Raw genomic sequence first — 14,270 nt, forward strand, 5'->3', positions numbered from 1 at the left:
AACACCAAGCCAAGCGTTGAGATCCCCTTACCGGTCATCTTTTAAAAAAAAAAAAAAAAAATTGAAATGACAAGGTTAAGGGCAGTACTGAATAAAATTAAGAGAGAGTTCTAAGTAAGGAAAACATTCTTTCTGGAAATCATTACTGCTGACTTACATAGCTGTAGTTCCCCGGTTGCTTGCCAACCTCATAACATGGATGCACCAACCATCCCAGTTATAAAGTCTAGGAATCATAATAAAAACTAGCATGTGCTGAACATACCAACTTCAGAGGCAAAGTAAGAAAACTTTCACAAAGTGATACTCAGGACATATGAGCAAGAGAAAGCAATACCTTTGTGAACCTCTAGAGTCCTCCCTACACTCAAGACAGGCTGTTCCTTAGGATCCTCAGTCCCCTGTTCCACCGTTAGAAATGCATCAGGCAGGGCCGGCCCGGTGGCGCACTGGAGAGTGCGCCGCTTGGGAGTGCGGTGGCGCTCCCGCTGAGGGTTCGGATCCCATGCGGAGACCGGTTCCAGCTCACTGGTTGAGCGTGGTGTGGGTGCAACACCGAGGGTTGCTATCCCATTGCCAGTCCCCAGTACGGGTGCGACACCGAGGGCTGCGATCCCGTTACCGATCAGTAAAAAAGACAAAAAGGAAAAAAAATTTAAAAAAAAAAATGCATCAGGCATAAAGTGGTTAGTTTTTTTTTTAGGCGACATTCACATAATGTAAAAACCATTTTAAAGTAAACCAGGGGCTTTTAGTCCATTCACAATGTTTTGCAACTACCACTTCTACCTAGATCCAAAACATCATCATCCTGTGTGTTTTAAGCCTACTTCCTTGTGTTTGGACTTGAAAGACAATGAGAACTATTCATCCTTCAGCAGAGTCGTGAACAAACACCGCTGACGGGTTCTAGGTTCAAAGCTTTCCAGAGTTGGCCTTTCTGGTAAGGCCAAACTTGTGAAGAAGCAGGTGAGACTCAAAGCAGAGCTCTGAATAACAGCGTTTCCCTCAGAGCAGAGCAGCCCGTGCTGATCTGCCCAATTTCTAGGTGAGGTAAGTTTGAGAAACATTTTCTGTACTTCATGACTTTTCAGAAACTTTAGTATGCTAAGGGTGCACTGTGAATTAGAGGGGAGGAGTATGGTGATAGGAAGCCCTGGGCCCTGCCCGCAGGGTGCTAAATGGCTCTGGGCCTCGTGTAGAAAGCTTTGAGGGTCCGGTTTCTCACCTGGGCACTCTGGGCAGACAGAACTTGGATAGGGCCACTCTGTCTATTCATGGAGTATGAAGTGGACAAAGAATCATTCTAGAAATGCTTCCTATTTCCCCCACCCACATTGCCTCCTGTGAAGGTTTCTATTAAGGCTATCATTTATCTGATTTGTAAAGAATAAGCCACCCACACAACTTAACCAGGAAGATGGCCTGGTTAGAAAGTTCTGGAGAGTAAGCCAAAAGCCATGCTGAAAGATGGCTTAGACAAGATGGATCCTAGATGGTGCCAGTAGAGACCCACCAGCCATCCTACCAGAAAGGGCCAAGAACAGGGGTGCTCCTTGCGAAGCCAGAATATGTCCACATGGCTCTGCGATGCCTCGCTGTGTATTCCACTGACTGAACATAACACTCAAATGTACAATGATGCAAGGTGGGGAGAGGCACTGGTGTGGAAACACTTGATTCATGCCCTATTTCTTGGGAGACACATCTTTCCTCCCTTACTAGCTTTATTTGGCTCTCTTGACAGAAAGCCAGAAAACATGGTATCCAAGTTGTGATTATAATGACATCCTTCATGGCAAATATAGTCTATAAGCAAAAACAGAAACCCCCTGGCACCCAAAGATCCAGAACAATAAGCCCAAATGATGAGGAAGATAAACAGCCATTGCGGAGTGCTGGGTCAAGGTATGGTTTCAGAGAATTGGGTCAGGCCAGGGCACCTGATGCCAGAAGCAGGCTGATCCTCATTTATTTTGTCCTGAGTTGTTTATTAATATATTTATTTTACAATTTCATTCAGAGGGCTGAAAAAAGAGAAAACAGTAAAACAATACAACAAAACATAATTCAAAACTACTTAACTTGGGTTCAGATCCCCATACCAGCCAGCTGTCAAAAAAAAAGAGTTTAACTTTACATTTAGAGGTAAACATTTTAAAATTGGTTTTTGTTTTCCCACGCCTTAAATCCTAATATAAAGCTTAGAGTTTGAGCTAGGATGAGAGAATAGAGTGTTGGTAGAACACAGGGCAAGGTACCATGCAACCCCTCCATAAATGAGCTTCAGTTTTTAAAGCACCAGATATACCTGTGACCCAGCACCTTTAAATGGACCTGGGCATCCCCAAAGTACACCACCAGAAGTGTATCTGTACGCTCCAATATTTGTCTAGATTGCCTCCTGTTTACTGTTCTGTCCTGCTCTTCTCACCTTATCTGGCTGGCAGACCAATTTGGACCTTTAGGAGAAAGTCTGCCATCCTCCTTTCACTTCCCCTAGGAAAAAAGGTCCTGCCCTCCGGCCTTCTCCCACTATGTTCAGATATAGAAAGTAGGACCAGACTCTGGTCCAACATCCCCAGGTGAAGTAGATAACCTTATTTTTCCTGAAAGACCAAGTGTAAATCAGCCTGGGCTTACAGACCTAACTCTAAAAATGTATTAGGCATCTGTAGTGGATTGAATTATGTTCCCCCAAAACTCACTGAAGCTTGAATTGTGTTCCCAAATTTATGTGTTAGAAACTTAGCCCCCCTGTGACTGTTAAGAGGGTGGAAAATCCTATTCTGGTAATTGAAAGGTGGATCCTTGAAGAGGTGATTGGATTGTAGGATTGTGCACTAGTGAACGGATTAAAAATGGTGATCAGAAGCATGTTTCTGAGGGAGGAGAGTCTGTTTTTTTTCTTTCTGCAGTCTCTGCTTTCACCATCTTGCAATGTGAGACCCCTGGGTCACTGTCGCCACCACCAGATGGACTTTGGACTTCCTAGCCTCAGAAACTGTAAGCAATAAATTTCGTTTTTCTTTATAAATCACCCAGTCTCAGGTATTCCTTAAAGCAACACAAAAAGGACTAATACAGCATCTGTAGGATTTCATAGATAATACTCTTATTACCTTGTTTGATGAGGCACCCCAATAGAAAGGCAGGACTGGATTCAACATGGAAAGCATCCCTAAGAGGCCAGCCAGGAGAGTAATGGTCTCATCCGTGCTACAGGGTAAGTCCCTTGAGGGAGAGGCAAGAGCTTTGTGCTGGGAATGGGGGGAGCAAGGCAGAGCAGATCCAGAACCGTAGCAACCCTCACTTCCAGCCTGAGTACTTTTCTAGGAACTATGGCAGTAAATGAAAGAAAGGCCCTGGGGGTTTGAGTCAATTCTGGTTTGAGTCCCACCTCCACCACTTTCAGTTACCTTACTTAATCGTGCAGAATGTGTTTTCCTCATCCAAGAAAAAAACCAGAATAATAACACAAGCTCACATGGTGGTTGTGCTAATTACTCGTAATATATGTGAAATGTGTTTTGCAGCGGGTGGCTCTCAAACTTGATCACGAAGCACAGACACAGTAAAAAAAATTTTTTTTTACATTATAAGCCAGTATACACATAATATAAACACTTGAAACAAAGATTTCACAAAAACAATACCAACGTTATTGCTCGGGAGTTACTTGGTATTTTCTATTGTATTTAATTTTTTTAAACCCTGGTTGCAATTCAGCACATTATGTTCTTGACCACTAATGGGTAGCTAGTTTTTTTAAAAAACACTATTGGAGGGGCCGGCCCGTGGCTCACTCGGGAGAGTGCGGTGCTGATAACACCAAGGCCGCGGGTTCGGATCCCATATAGGGATGGCCGGTTCGCTCACTGGCTGAGCGTGGTGCTGACAACACCAAGTCAAGGGTTAAGATCCCCTTACCGGTCATCTTTAAAAATAAATAAATAAATAAATAAAAATAAAAAACACTATTGGAAACCATACAATTGTCAGTTCTTAGATTCTCAAGGATGGCCCCACAGCTAGGACTCTTCATCGCCGGGGCAACAAAGGAAGAGGTCAAGGTTATTAGGTCAAGCCCTGGAAGCCCTGTTGCCAAGGGAACAGGTCGGCCACGTCAGGATTGGTCTACCCATGCGCTCCCACCCTGTGGACAAAGGCAGTGGTCCACTGCCCTGTCACTCACACCAAGAGCTGGGATAAGCCCGCCCCGAGGCTCGGAAGACCCGCCTCCTCCCTAAAGTCAAGGGAGGGCAGCCATTGGAGGTTTGGGTGGCCTTCGGCTCGGGCGTCTGTCGGGAGGGGGCTCGGGAACTATTTAGGGACGCTCCCCGATGCCTCGGCCCTCGGAAGCGCCATGAGGTCGGTGAGCTACGTGCAGCGCGTGGCGCTGGAGTTTAGCGGGAGCCTCTTCCCGCACGCTCTCTGCCTCGGAGACGCCGACAACGACACGGTACGTGCATGCGCACTGCGGGAGACAGGGCCCGGGTCTGCGCAGGCGCGGGCAGGCGCGAGGCGGGCCGCGCGGGCGGTGAGCATGCGCATCGGGGCCGGGCTGCGGGCTAAAGAGAGAAACTTTATTGATAACTTCAGTGTCCGGACAGCACCATCTAGCACCCCAGGAGTACATTCTAGCGGGGAGATAGTTGATCCTTTTGCCTAAATTCGGCAAATTGTGCACTGTAGGAGCCTGGCAAATTCTGGTGGCCGGGTTTCTTGGACCAGCTGCTTCGGAGCTAAGTCTCCGCCAGTGACATCACCTCTCAAGTCACTTTACCTTCCAAAGCTTCAACTTTTCCTCGGCTCTGCCTATGCTCGGCTCCTGCCCTCACAGAGTCAGCCCCCCTCGGGGCGGAGCGTAGGCTTGGGGCGCCCCGCGCCGGCGCAGACCCGCGCGCTCCGTCGCCTGGTCCCCCAGCCCGCAGTCCTAACCCGGCGGCTGTCTGCAGAGCCTGCGCCACAGCAAACGCAGGGGTCCGGCGGCTCTGCGGGGCTGCACCTGTGCTGGATTCCAGACGCCATTCCCGTTTACCTTTTCTTCCCAGAAGTCCTTTCTTTTCTTGTTTAAATAAATTAATACCGGTAAAGCAGGTGAATAATGCTTGGCACACAGTTAATATTCAGCAAGTGTTAGCTTTCTTCTTATTATTTGATTCTATTTTTCTGCAAATCTTTATTGAACTGCCCATTATGCGCCAAGGACTCTGCTACATTCTGGGAACTCAAAAATGAACAAGACAATCCCAGTCCTCAGGTAGTTCATAATCAGGTTGGGTGATAGTCACAAGAATAACAAAATATAATGAGGTGCATTCATTAAAATACGTAGGGTGTTCTCTGGTAGAGAATTAAAGGGGATGGTGTTGGATGCTCCTTTTTTTTTAGACTTTCTTTTCATTCATTATCTCTGTTCCATATTTCTTTTTTTTTTTTTTTGTCTTTTTGCGTGTCCGGCAACGGATCGCAACCCTCAGTGTCGCCCCCGTACCGGACCGGGACCGGCAACGGGATCGCAACCCTCGGTGCTGCCCCCGCGCCTCGCTCAGCCAGTGAGCGGGAACCGGTCTGTATGTGGGATCCGAACCCTCGGTGGGAGCGCCTCCACGCTTCCCAAGCGGCGCACTACAGCAGTGCGCCACCGGGCCGGCCCATCTGTTCCATATTTCTAATGCAAAGCACCATATTATCCTCCTCTCCTACTCTCTGCCCTCTCTCCCTGCTCTGGCTCCCTGCTTTCTCATCCTCACCTCCCTAACTGTTGTGCTCTTCTCCCCACCTCCTACGCCTAGAAAGACTAGGGTTAAAGCATCCTTTTTTCCTAGTGCTCCCTAGTGCTGTGATGGAAAAGGTATTTTATGAGGCCTCTTTTGGCTCCACCTCCTCTAGGGAGGGAAGAGTTTTTCTCATAAATTTGTATCAGGTTTTCTGGGCTTTCATATTTTCTTCATATGGCAACAGATCGCAACCCTCAGTGTCGCCCCCGTACCGGACCGGGACCGGCAACGGGATCGCAACCCTCGGTGCTGCCCCCGCGCCTCGCTCAGCCAGTGAGCGGGAACCGGTCTGTATGTGGGATCCGAACCCTCGGTGGGAGCGCCTCCACGCTTCCCAAGCGGCGCACTACAGCAGTGCGCCACCGGGCCGGCCCATCTGTTCCATATTTCTAATGCAAAGCACCATATTATCCTCCTCTCCTACTCTCTGCCCTCTCTCCCTGCTCTGGCTCCCTGCTTTCTCATCCTCACCTCCCTAACTGTTGTGCTCTTCTCCCCACCTCCTACGCCTAGAAAGACTAGGGTTAAAGCATCCTTTTTTCCTAGTGCTCCCTAGTGCTGTGATGGAAAAGGTATTTTATGAGGCCTCTTTTGGCTCCACCTCCTCTAGGGAGGGAAGAGTTTTTCTCATAAATTTGTATCAGGTTTTCTGGGCTTTCATATTTTCTTCATATGCCAAGCAGTACAATTTCATGAGAAAATCAAGGGAGGCATTTTAAAATAGTAAATTAACAAAGACTTTATATGGGCATTATTTTCCATTTAATCTGATTATCTTCTTTGTTAAAAAGGAAAAATAGTATTTTTCATAACTTCATAGCACCAGCATTTTTGAAATTGTACTTCTCTAAGTGAATTGCACTATTACACACTCAGTTCTGCTATATTAGGTGTATTATACTACTTTTTTTTTCACTTGAGTTGTAAGCTCCATAATGAGAAGACTTTTAAAATCTTTTTTTCACTGCTGTCTTCCCAACTCTTACAGCAGTGCGTGATGCCCACTGACTCAGTTTACAAGAGTTGTCTACCTTTCGCTTAACTCTTCAGCTGTGTTACTAAGGAAAACAGCAACCTGAGAAATCTTATTAATAATGCTCAGACTTTTTTTTTTTTTTTTTTTTTTTTAAAGATGACTGGTAAGGGGATCAGCACCGCACTCTACCGAGTGAGCCACAGGCCGGCCCTTACTGGTCATCTTTTAAAAAAAATAATAATAATGCTCAGACAAAAGCATGGCTTATCTTGTTATCACCCAGATTTTAGTCCCTCTAGTGTACATTGTTTTGATTAGGCCACTGAGTGTGCTTTGGTTATCAGATTGTTTTATATGTAAGATCTTTTTGGGCAGAGTAAGTACATATAGGTCACTTTAAAGCTAAAATGGTTGACATTTTATTTTTTTTTATTTATTTATTTATTTTTTAAAAGATGATCAGTAAGAGGATCTTAACCCTTGGCTTGGTGTTGTCAGTGGTGTTACTGTGGCTTTTGTTTAATGACGGTATAAAAAAGAACGAATTGTATGAAAGATGCAAAGTTTCCTAGCATTGTAGGAGTTTCACTATAGGCTGAAAAACCACCAGTATCAGTACTCACTATATGCCAATCACTATTCTAAATGCTTTCCTCTATTAGTTTGATTCCCACAACAACCTTAAAAGGTAGATACTCTTATTATCCTCGATTTATAGATGGAAAAATGTAGACAGAGAGCTCGATTCAAATCCAGGCAGTTGTGCCCTGAACCTCTGCACTGTGCAGCCTCTCTCCTGGGTGTCTGCAGAAGTCTTCGGGCAGCTGTAATTAAAACATCAGGTATAGATGGTTTGATGTAAATAAACTCATTTTATGCTTCTATGAGCTAATAGTCTCAACAGTAACTCCCATAACTATTAACAAATCTACGATTCAAATAAATCATTATTAATAAATCCCAATTTGTTTCTGATTTTTTCTTACTGTTGGTCTGTTATCTCTTTGCCTTCAGAATTAAATCTCTTGAAGGCCGGCCCGTGGCTCACTCGGTAGAGTGCGGTGCTGATAACACCAAGGCCACGGGTTCGGATCCTATATAGGGATGGCTGGTTGGCTCACTGGCTGAGCGTGGTGCTGACAACACCAAGCCAAGGGTGGAGATCCCCTTACCAGTCATCTTTAAAAAAAAAAAAAAAAAAGAATTAAATCTCTTGAGAATCTAATATCATTTCACTCTATTTTGGGGACAGGAAGAGAATTTTGGCTGTACCCCAAAGAGAAAATCACAAAGCTGTTTGTAGAAATAGGGTTTGGAGCCACCTGGTTATCATCGTTAGCCCCTGGAAAGGGCGGCTACCCAGATGCAAATGGTAAAGAGTCTCTGTGCAGGGACCCCTTTCCTGCAAGCTCAGCCACCACTTGAGGGCACCACAGGCCAGCACAGGGATGCCGACACAGCAAGCCCCGCAGGCTTTGTCCCCTCAGGCACCACTGTCCCCTCTGTGTTCACAGGCACGCTTTGCGATCAAAAGGACTTGCCAGAATAGGGAGGGCCCCAGAGGCTGGCGCTTTCTTTATATTTGGCCCCTGATTGAATATGAGGTCTAAAGTTAGATTTTCCAAAAGTTCCATATCTTGGGCTGTTTTCAAAACACATCCCATTTGTAATGACCAAATTGGAAGAGCCAGGCATGTGGAGCATAGAACTGGTCAGGTGTCAGACTTTTCAGGATGGACCACAGATTCCGTACAGCCTCCTCCTCTAACTTCTGCCCCCAACACACACACGTGCCTCCAGATAAGACTAAAGAAATTCTGGGAAACTATGCTATGTTGGTCTCAAAAGATTTTTAATGAGGTTGACAAAGATCGGAGTGAGGTCTCCTGATTTGTGTGGTTTAGGCCAGGTGGAGAGGAGCTCGCAGTGGTGATTCAGCAGGATTCGGCCTAACATGCCCCTCTCTCTCCATCTGAAGTTAAACGAGCTGGTGGTGGGAGACACCAGCGGAAAGCTGTCCGTGTACAAGAATGACGACAGCCGGCCATGGCTCACCTGTTTCTGCCAGGGAATGGTCAGTATCCACCTCCCCAGGCCTGGGGTGGGGGGTCCCTTCTGCCCGGGGACTGCCAGAGGCGAGTCCCACATGGGAGCTCACTTATGTGTCTTGACTCCCCCGCCACTCAGCCCATCCACCGCTTCCTGGCTAATTTGATGGGGCGAGCAGCCTCCAGGCAGTGCTCTCATCGCACGCCCTCCACACATCCACATACATGAGGCTGGGGCGTTTTTTATGTTGTAGGGTACCCCCTGGTATTTTATGGAAGCTGTCTAAAGTTGTCTGATCTTATAAAGTATAGTAAAAAATGGGCACAATAATTTGAATAAGTCTAGAAATATGGTAGTCTAGCTCTATCAAATGTAGGGTTTTTTGTTTTGTTTAAAGCCAGAATTGTCTTAACTACCTCAGGTTTTGATATTGCTCTCTGCATTAATGCATTAATAAAGACTATCAATGCAGATCATGTGGCACAAGTTTTCAGTGAATGATGGTTGCTAGAAAATCTGCTCCTTGCTTCACAGAGATTAGAGAGTACTGGTCTCCCTTGGTGTTTCCCTAAGCCTCCCTTTCTCTCTTGCAGCTGACTTGCGTTGGAGTTGGAGATGTTTGTAATAAAGGAAAGGTAAGAACTCTAGGAGGCCTTGGGACTTTGGTAGAACTCCAAGGCCTTAACTCGATCCTTATCTCACAGTAGAAATCAGTGGAGAGTTAAAGGCTTTATCCCTGACCTCCGTGATCTAATTATCAGGCTTGTACCCAGAGCCCCCTCCCCAGTGCTTCTCTCCTATACCTCTGTCTCCCAGAACCTGGTGGTGGCGGTGAGCGCTGAGGGCTGGTTTCACTTGTTTGACCTGACACCTGCCAAGGTCCTGGATGCTTCCGGGCACCACGAGACACTAATAGGAGAGGAGCAGCGTCCAGTCTTCAAGCAGCACATCCCTGCCAACACCAAGGTCATGCTGATCAGCGACATCGGTGAGCATGGCTGTCGGCAGGAGTCGGTGGGTGTTAGAGCAGACCTCGAGGGGTCTGGGTGAGTGGGAGATCCATGTTCACTTAGGCATTTGTTATGTGTTTATGTAGAGTTCCTGAGCTCCCACAATAAGCCAGGCGTCGTTTGGGGCACTGGGGTTGCAGTGGTGCACAGACAGACAAATCCCACTGCCCTCTTAGACCTTACTGGGAAGAGAGGGGAAGGAAACAATATGACTTTTGTGAGAAAAGGAAATACTACGTTAGAAGGTAATAAGTGTGCTATGGAGAAAATAAAAGGTGCTAGAGTGTCGAGGTACAGTTAGCAGTTTTAAATGGGTCTCTCATGCTGAGAAGGTGACATTTGGTAAGGGACTGAAAGTGGCAAGGGAGGGAGCTGTGCAGATGCAGGGCCGCTGTTTTGGCCTGAAGCCATCTTGGAGGTGGTGCTAGGTGTGTGGGATGACTCCGGACGCGATGATGGTGACGAGCGTGGCAGGCCGTGGGGGTGGCAGTGTTGGCCGCGAGCCTTGGGCCAGGGAGGTGCTCGCAGGATCCAGCTGACCAACACAGACGTGGCTTCATACCTCTCTTGTTCTCTGTGCCCACAGATGGAGACGGGTGTCGCGAGCTGGTGATAGGTTACACAGATCGTGTGGTGCGGGCCTTCCGCTGGGAGGATCTGGGTGAGGGCACCGAGCATCTAACAGGGCAGCTGGTGTCCCTCAAGAAATGGATGCTGGAGGGTCAGGTAGGGGCTGAGTTTGGGAACCCAGGCACCCAGGGAGCGGGAAAAAGGCCTCCTGGAGGGGCTGGTGGGAAAACAGTCGTGGAACAGGGCCAGGGTGGGAGCATGGGAAAAATCACCTTGTTGAGAGAGATCCAAAGATCATATCAAGTCAGGGCCTTAGTGGAGGGAACACTGGGTGACACAGCCGGCGTGTGGAGGTGGGTGTGGGTGTGGCATCAGGACCTGCACGCACAGTGGAAAGCCGGACACTTTGTGGAGAGGACGGTGCCAGGAGGGAGCCCCGTGACCCCTGCCCTGCCTCTCTCCTGTTCTCTGCAGTGTCCCATGTCCTTCTCTCTCCACCCCCGTTCCCTGGTGCAGGTGGACAGTCTCTCGGTGACTCCAGGGCCACTGGGTGTTCCTGAACTGATGGTGTCTCAGCCAGGCTGTGCCTACGCAGTTCTACTGTGCACCTGGAACAAGGACGCTGGGTCCCCTCCTGCCTCTGAGGGGGCTGCAGAGGGCAGTAGGTAGGGGGTGCAGGCCTGCAGGTGGGGTGGGGTGCATGGACACAAGATGGGCTCCAGATGGCACCTGGTGGTGAGATGGTCTGCAGGTGACAGAGTGGCTTCACCAAGGTCCCAGCCCGAGCACCATTGTCCCATTAAGGAAGATTATTTGGGAATCCTAGGCTTTAGCCTTATAGCACCTGAAAGAGGTTCCCAGCTTCCAACCTGGCAGCCCCATCCCTCTCTTTTCTACCTGCCACATGGGCCCAATGGAGTCAGTGAGAAGCTTCCAAGCTGATTCAAATCCTGGAAGCTCTTACAGTGACAGTGGCCACAAGGAACTGGAAAACTCAGCTCACATGGTTTCCCACTTGCCCCTCACTCCCGCCCACAGGGAGACTCCAGCTGCCCGAGATGTAGTGCTGCACCAGACATCTGGCCGCATCCACAACAAGAATGTCTCCACTCACCTGATCGGCAACATCAAGCAAGGTGCAGGTGGGATGGGGCCAGCACCAGTCCTGGGGTAGGGGAGGTGCTACCTTCCCTGCTGGAGGCGCTGATCTTGCCCTGCCCTTCACATTTTCTTCTTCTTGTCCTTCTGTCCCACCCCCAGGCCACAACCCTGACAGCAGTGGCTCTGGCCTCTTTGCCCTGTGCACCCTGGATGGTGAGCAGTGCGGGGTTGGGGTGGGGGTTGTACGCCTGTGGGGTCTGCTCAGGGGCCTGTCCCACCCACCCCTGGCCTTCCCTCCCCCTGCAGGGACCCTGAAGCTTATGGAGGAAGCAGACAAGCTGCTGTGGTCGGTACAGGTGGATCACCAGCTTTTCGCCCTAGAGAAGTTAGATGTCACGGTAAGTGGAAAGCCTGGCGGAGTGAAATATTCTTGGCTTCTCTGCGTGGAGAGATGAGATGTAACTCAGGCCTCTCTCAAGTCCCAGTTAACTCTCAACCTTGATCTGTCTCCTTAGCCAGCTCTAAATCCATCTGAAGTGAACTTGTTTCCTCCTACTCCACAGTATTTAACACTGTTCTTTACTGTGCTGCTGGAAAATCTCTTATTTCCATACCTTTCAGAAGTCATTAGCCCAAAGAAAAACAAGTTACTCTAAGAGTCCACAAGTGAGTTATTAGTCCCAACTCCAGATGTACGTGTTGTAGTCTTTTCTTTTCCTTAAGTGAGTCTCTATTTAATAGCACCGCGGCCCCTGAATCAGCAGATGGGGCCACACTTTACACTGCCATCGTGCATGCTTGATGGTGGAGGAGATGGCATGAGGCTTTGAAGTCAGGTGGAGCAGACCTGAGTCCTGACTCTGCTTCCTCCTGAGCTAAGCTTGGCTGAGTGACCTTGGGCCAGTGACTTTATGTCTATCATCTGCAGTTTTCTCAGTATGAAATAGGGAATAACGTTGCCTCCTTCCTAGGGTGTGTGAGCCTTAGTGAGGAGGTTTGTTTGGCAGCCCCGTGTGGTGCCTGGCATGTGGGAGGAGTCCTTCCAGCCCACTGTTTGTCAGCAGAATCGTGTCCACAGCCCCATCACATCACATCCAGCCCCATCTCTTTCTGAAATGGCCACTTGCCACTCCTGCATCCTCGTTTCTGGCCTCTTTCAGGGTAATGGGTGTGAGGAGGTAGTCGCATGTGCCTGGGATGGACAGACATATATTATTGACCACAGCCGCACCGTCGTCCGCTTCCAAGTGGATGAAAATATCCGTGCCTTCTGTGCAGGTGGGACCCTGGCCCACGGCCCCTCTCTGACCACGCTTATGTTAGATAAATGTTTGTTTCTCACTTCTGCTCTCCACATGTCCCCTCATGTAAGTCTTCACAAATGAATGAGTTCTTCAACCCTTTCTTTATTTAGAGAGTGATGGGTGGGTTCTACATGGCCACCTTGACAGTTTTAAATAGGAAGGAATAAAAGACAGTGAGATCTTGGGACCGGCCCGTGGCTCACTCGGGAGAGTGCGGTGCTGATAACACCAAGGCCACGGGTTCGGATCCCATATAGGGATGGCCGGTTAGCTCACTGGGTGAGTATGGTGCTGACACCAAGTCAAGGGTTAAGATTCCCTTACCGGGGCTGGCCCGTGGCTCACTCGGTAGAGTGTGGTGCTGATAACACCAAGGCCTCGGGTTCGGATCCCTATATAGGGATGGCCGGTTTGCTCACTGGCTGAGCGTGGTGCTGACAACACCAAGTCAAGGGTTAAGATCCCCTTACCGGTCATCTTTAAAAAAAAAAAAAAAGAAAAATTCTCCCAGAGCATTCTCATTAGTTCCAAATTGGGGACCTTGGAAAGCAGCGCTGACTCTGTGGGTGACTAGGAGATATGTTTGGTTACTAAAGTGATAAGAACAGAACAGCACTGGAGTACAAAGTCTGGTGACCTGAAGGGTTAATATACATGTCTTGGAAGAAGGGATTGACACCCGGGAGAAGCTGTACTTCCTGACTGTGTTTGTTAATCCACCCCTCGGGCTAGGAAGGTGTCCCTCATTACTCCAGGGGTGTCACCAAGATGGGAAAATCAACAAACATCATCTTTTTGGATGCTGTTTTGCCTGATTTTGTTACTATGGTTTTTCCATATCTGGAATAGGCCAGATATTTTCCTGTTTTACCTGTTTTATTGAGTTCCCAACAGAGAAGAAGAAGACAGAGGGCCTTAGTTTGGGCTTGACATTGGTGGCAGGGTGGGAACTGTTGACCTGAAGTGTGTGCCTCGCCATCCACCCTCCTGCCACCCACACTGAGACTTCTCCAACTTTGTCTTGCGGCCCACACCTCCCAGGCCTCTACGCCTGCAAAGAAGGTCGCAACAGCCCCTGCCTCGTGTACGTCACTTTCAACCAGAAGATCTATGTGTACTGGGAGGTGCAGCTGGAACGCATGGAGTCCACCAACTTGCTGAAACTGCTGGAGGCTGAGCCGGAGTACCACAGCCTGCTGCAGGAGCTGGGCGTGGGTGAGTCCCAGGAAAGGGGTCGCCCAGCGGACTAGGAAACCCGCAGCCTCTTACCAGCCCCTTTTGGCCCTCAGATCCTGATGACCTCCCTGCAGCCCGCACCCTGCTTCACCAAACGCTCTACCATCCGGACCAGCCACCGCCATGTGCACCCTCAGGCCTCCGGGATCCCACCTAGCAGGGCGTGCCCTCTTAGCTGGGGAAGGGTCCTCCTGAGCCCCACCCCCGTAGGTATTAAGGCATTGGCAAGACAGGGAATATC

At 48.8% G+C, this 14,270-nt stretch overlaps 1 protein-coding gene across 1 annotated transcript; it reads left to right on the forward strand.

The window, feature by feature from the left end:
• The first annotated feature begins 4,281 nt into the window (after window positions 1-4,281).
• On the forward strand, window positions 4,282-14,270 carry ITFG2 (integrin alpha FG-GAP repeat containing 2). Its single transcript, XM_008577846.1, has 12 exons — window positions 4,282-4,462; window positions 8,738-8,833; window positions 9,402-9,443; window positions 9,625-9,796; window positions 10,405-10,544; window positions 10,905-11,053; window positions 11,427-11,524; window positions 11,649-11,702; window positions 11,796-11,887; window positions 12,650-12,767; window positions 13,835-14,008; window positions 14,083-14,270. Exons 1-12 carry the CDS (start codon window positions 4,367-4,369, stop codon window positions 14,184-14,186), a joined length of 1,335 nt encoding a protein of 444 aa, XP_008576068.1. The 5' UTR covers window positions 4,282-4,366; the 3' UTR covers window positions 14,187-14,270.

The sequence above is a fragment of the Galeopterus variegatus genome, unplaced genomic scaffold, assembly GCF_000696425.1.
Source record: "Galeopterus variegatus unplaced genomic scaffold, G_variegatus-3.0.2 Scaffold70, whole genome shotgun sequence".
Taxonomy (NCBI): domain Eukaryota; kingdom Metazoa; phylum Chordata; class Mammalia; order Dermoptera; family Cynocephalidae; genus Galeopterus; species Galeopterus variegatus.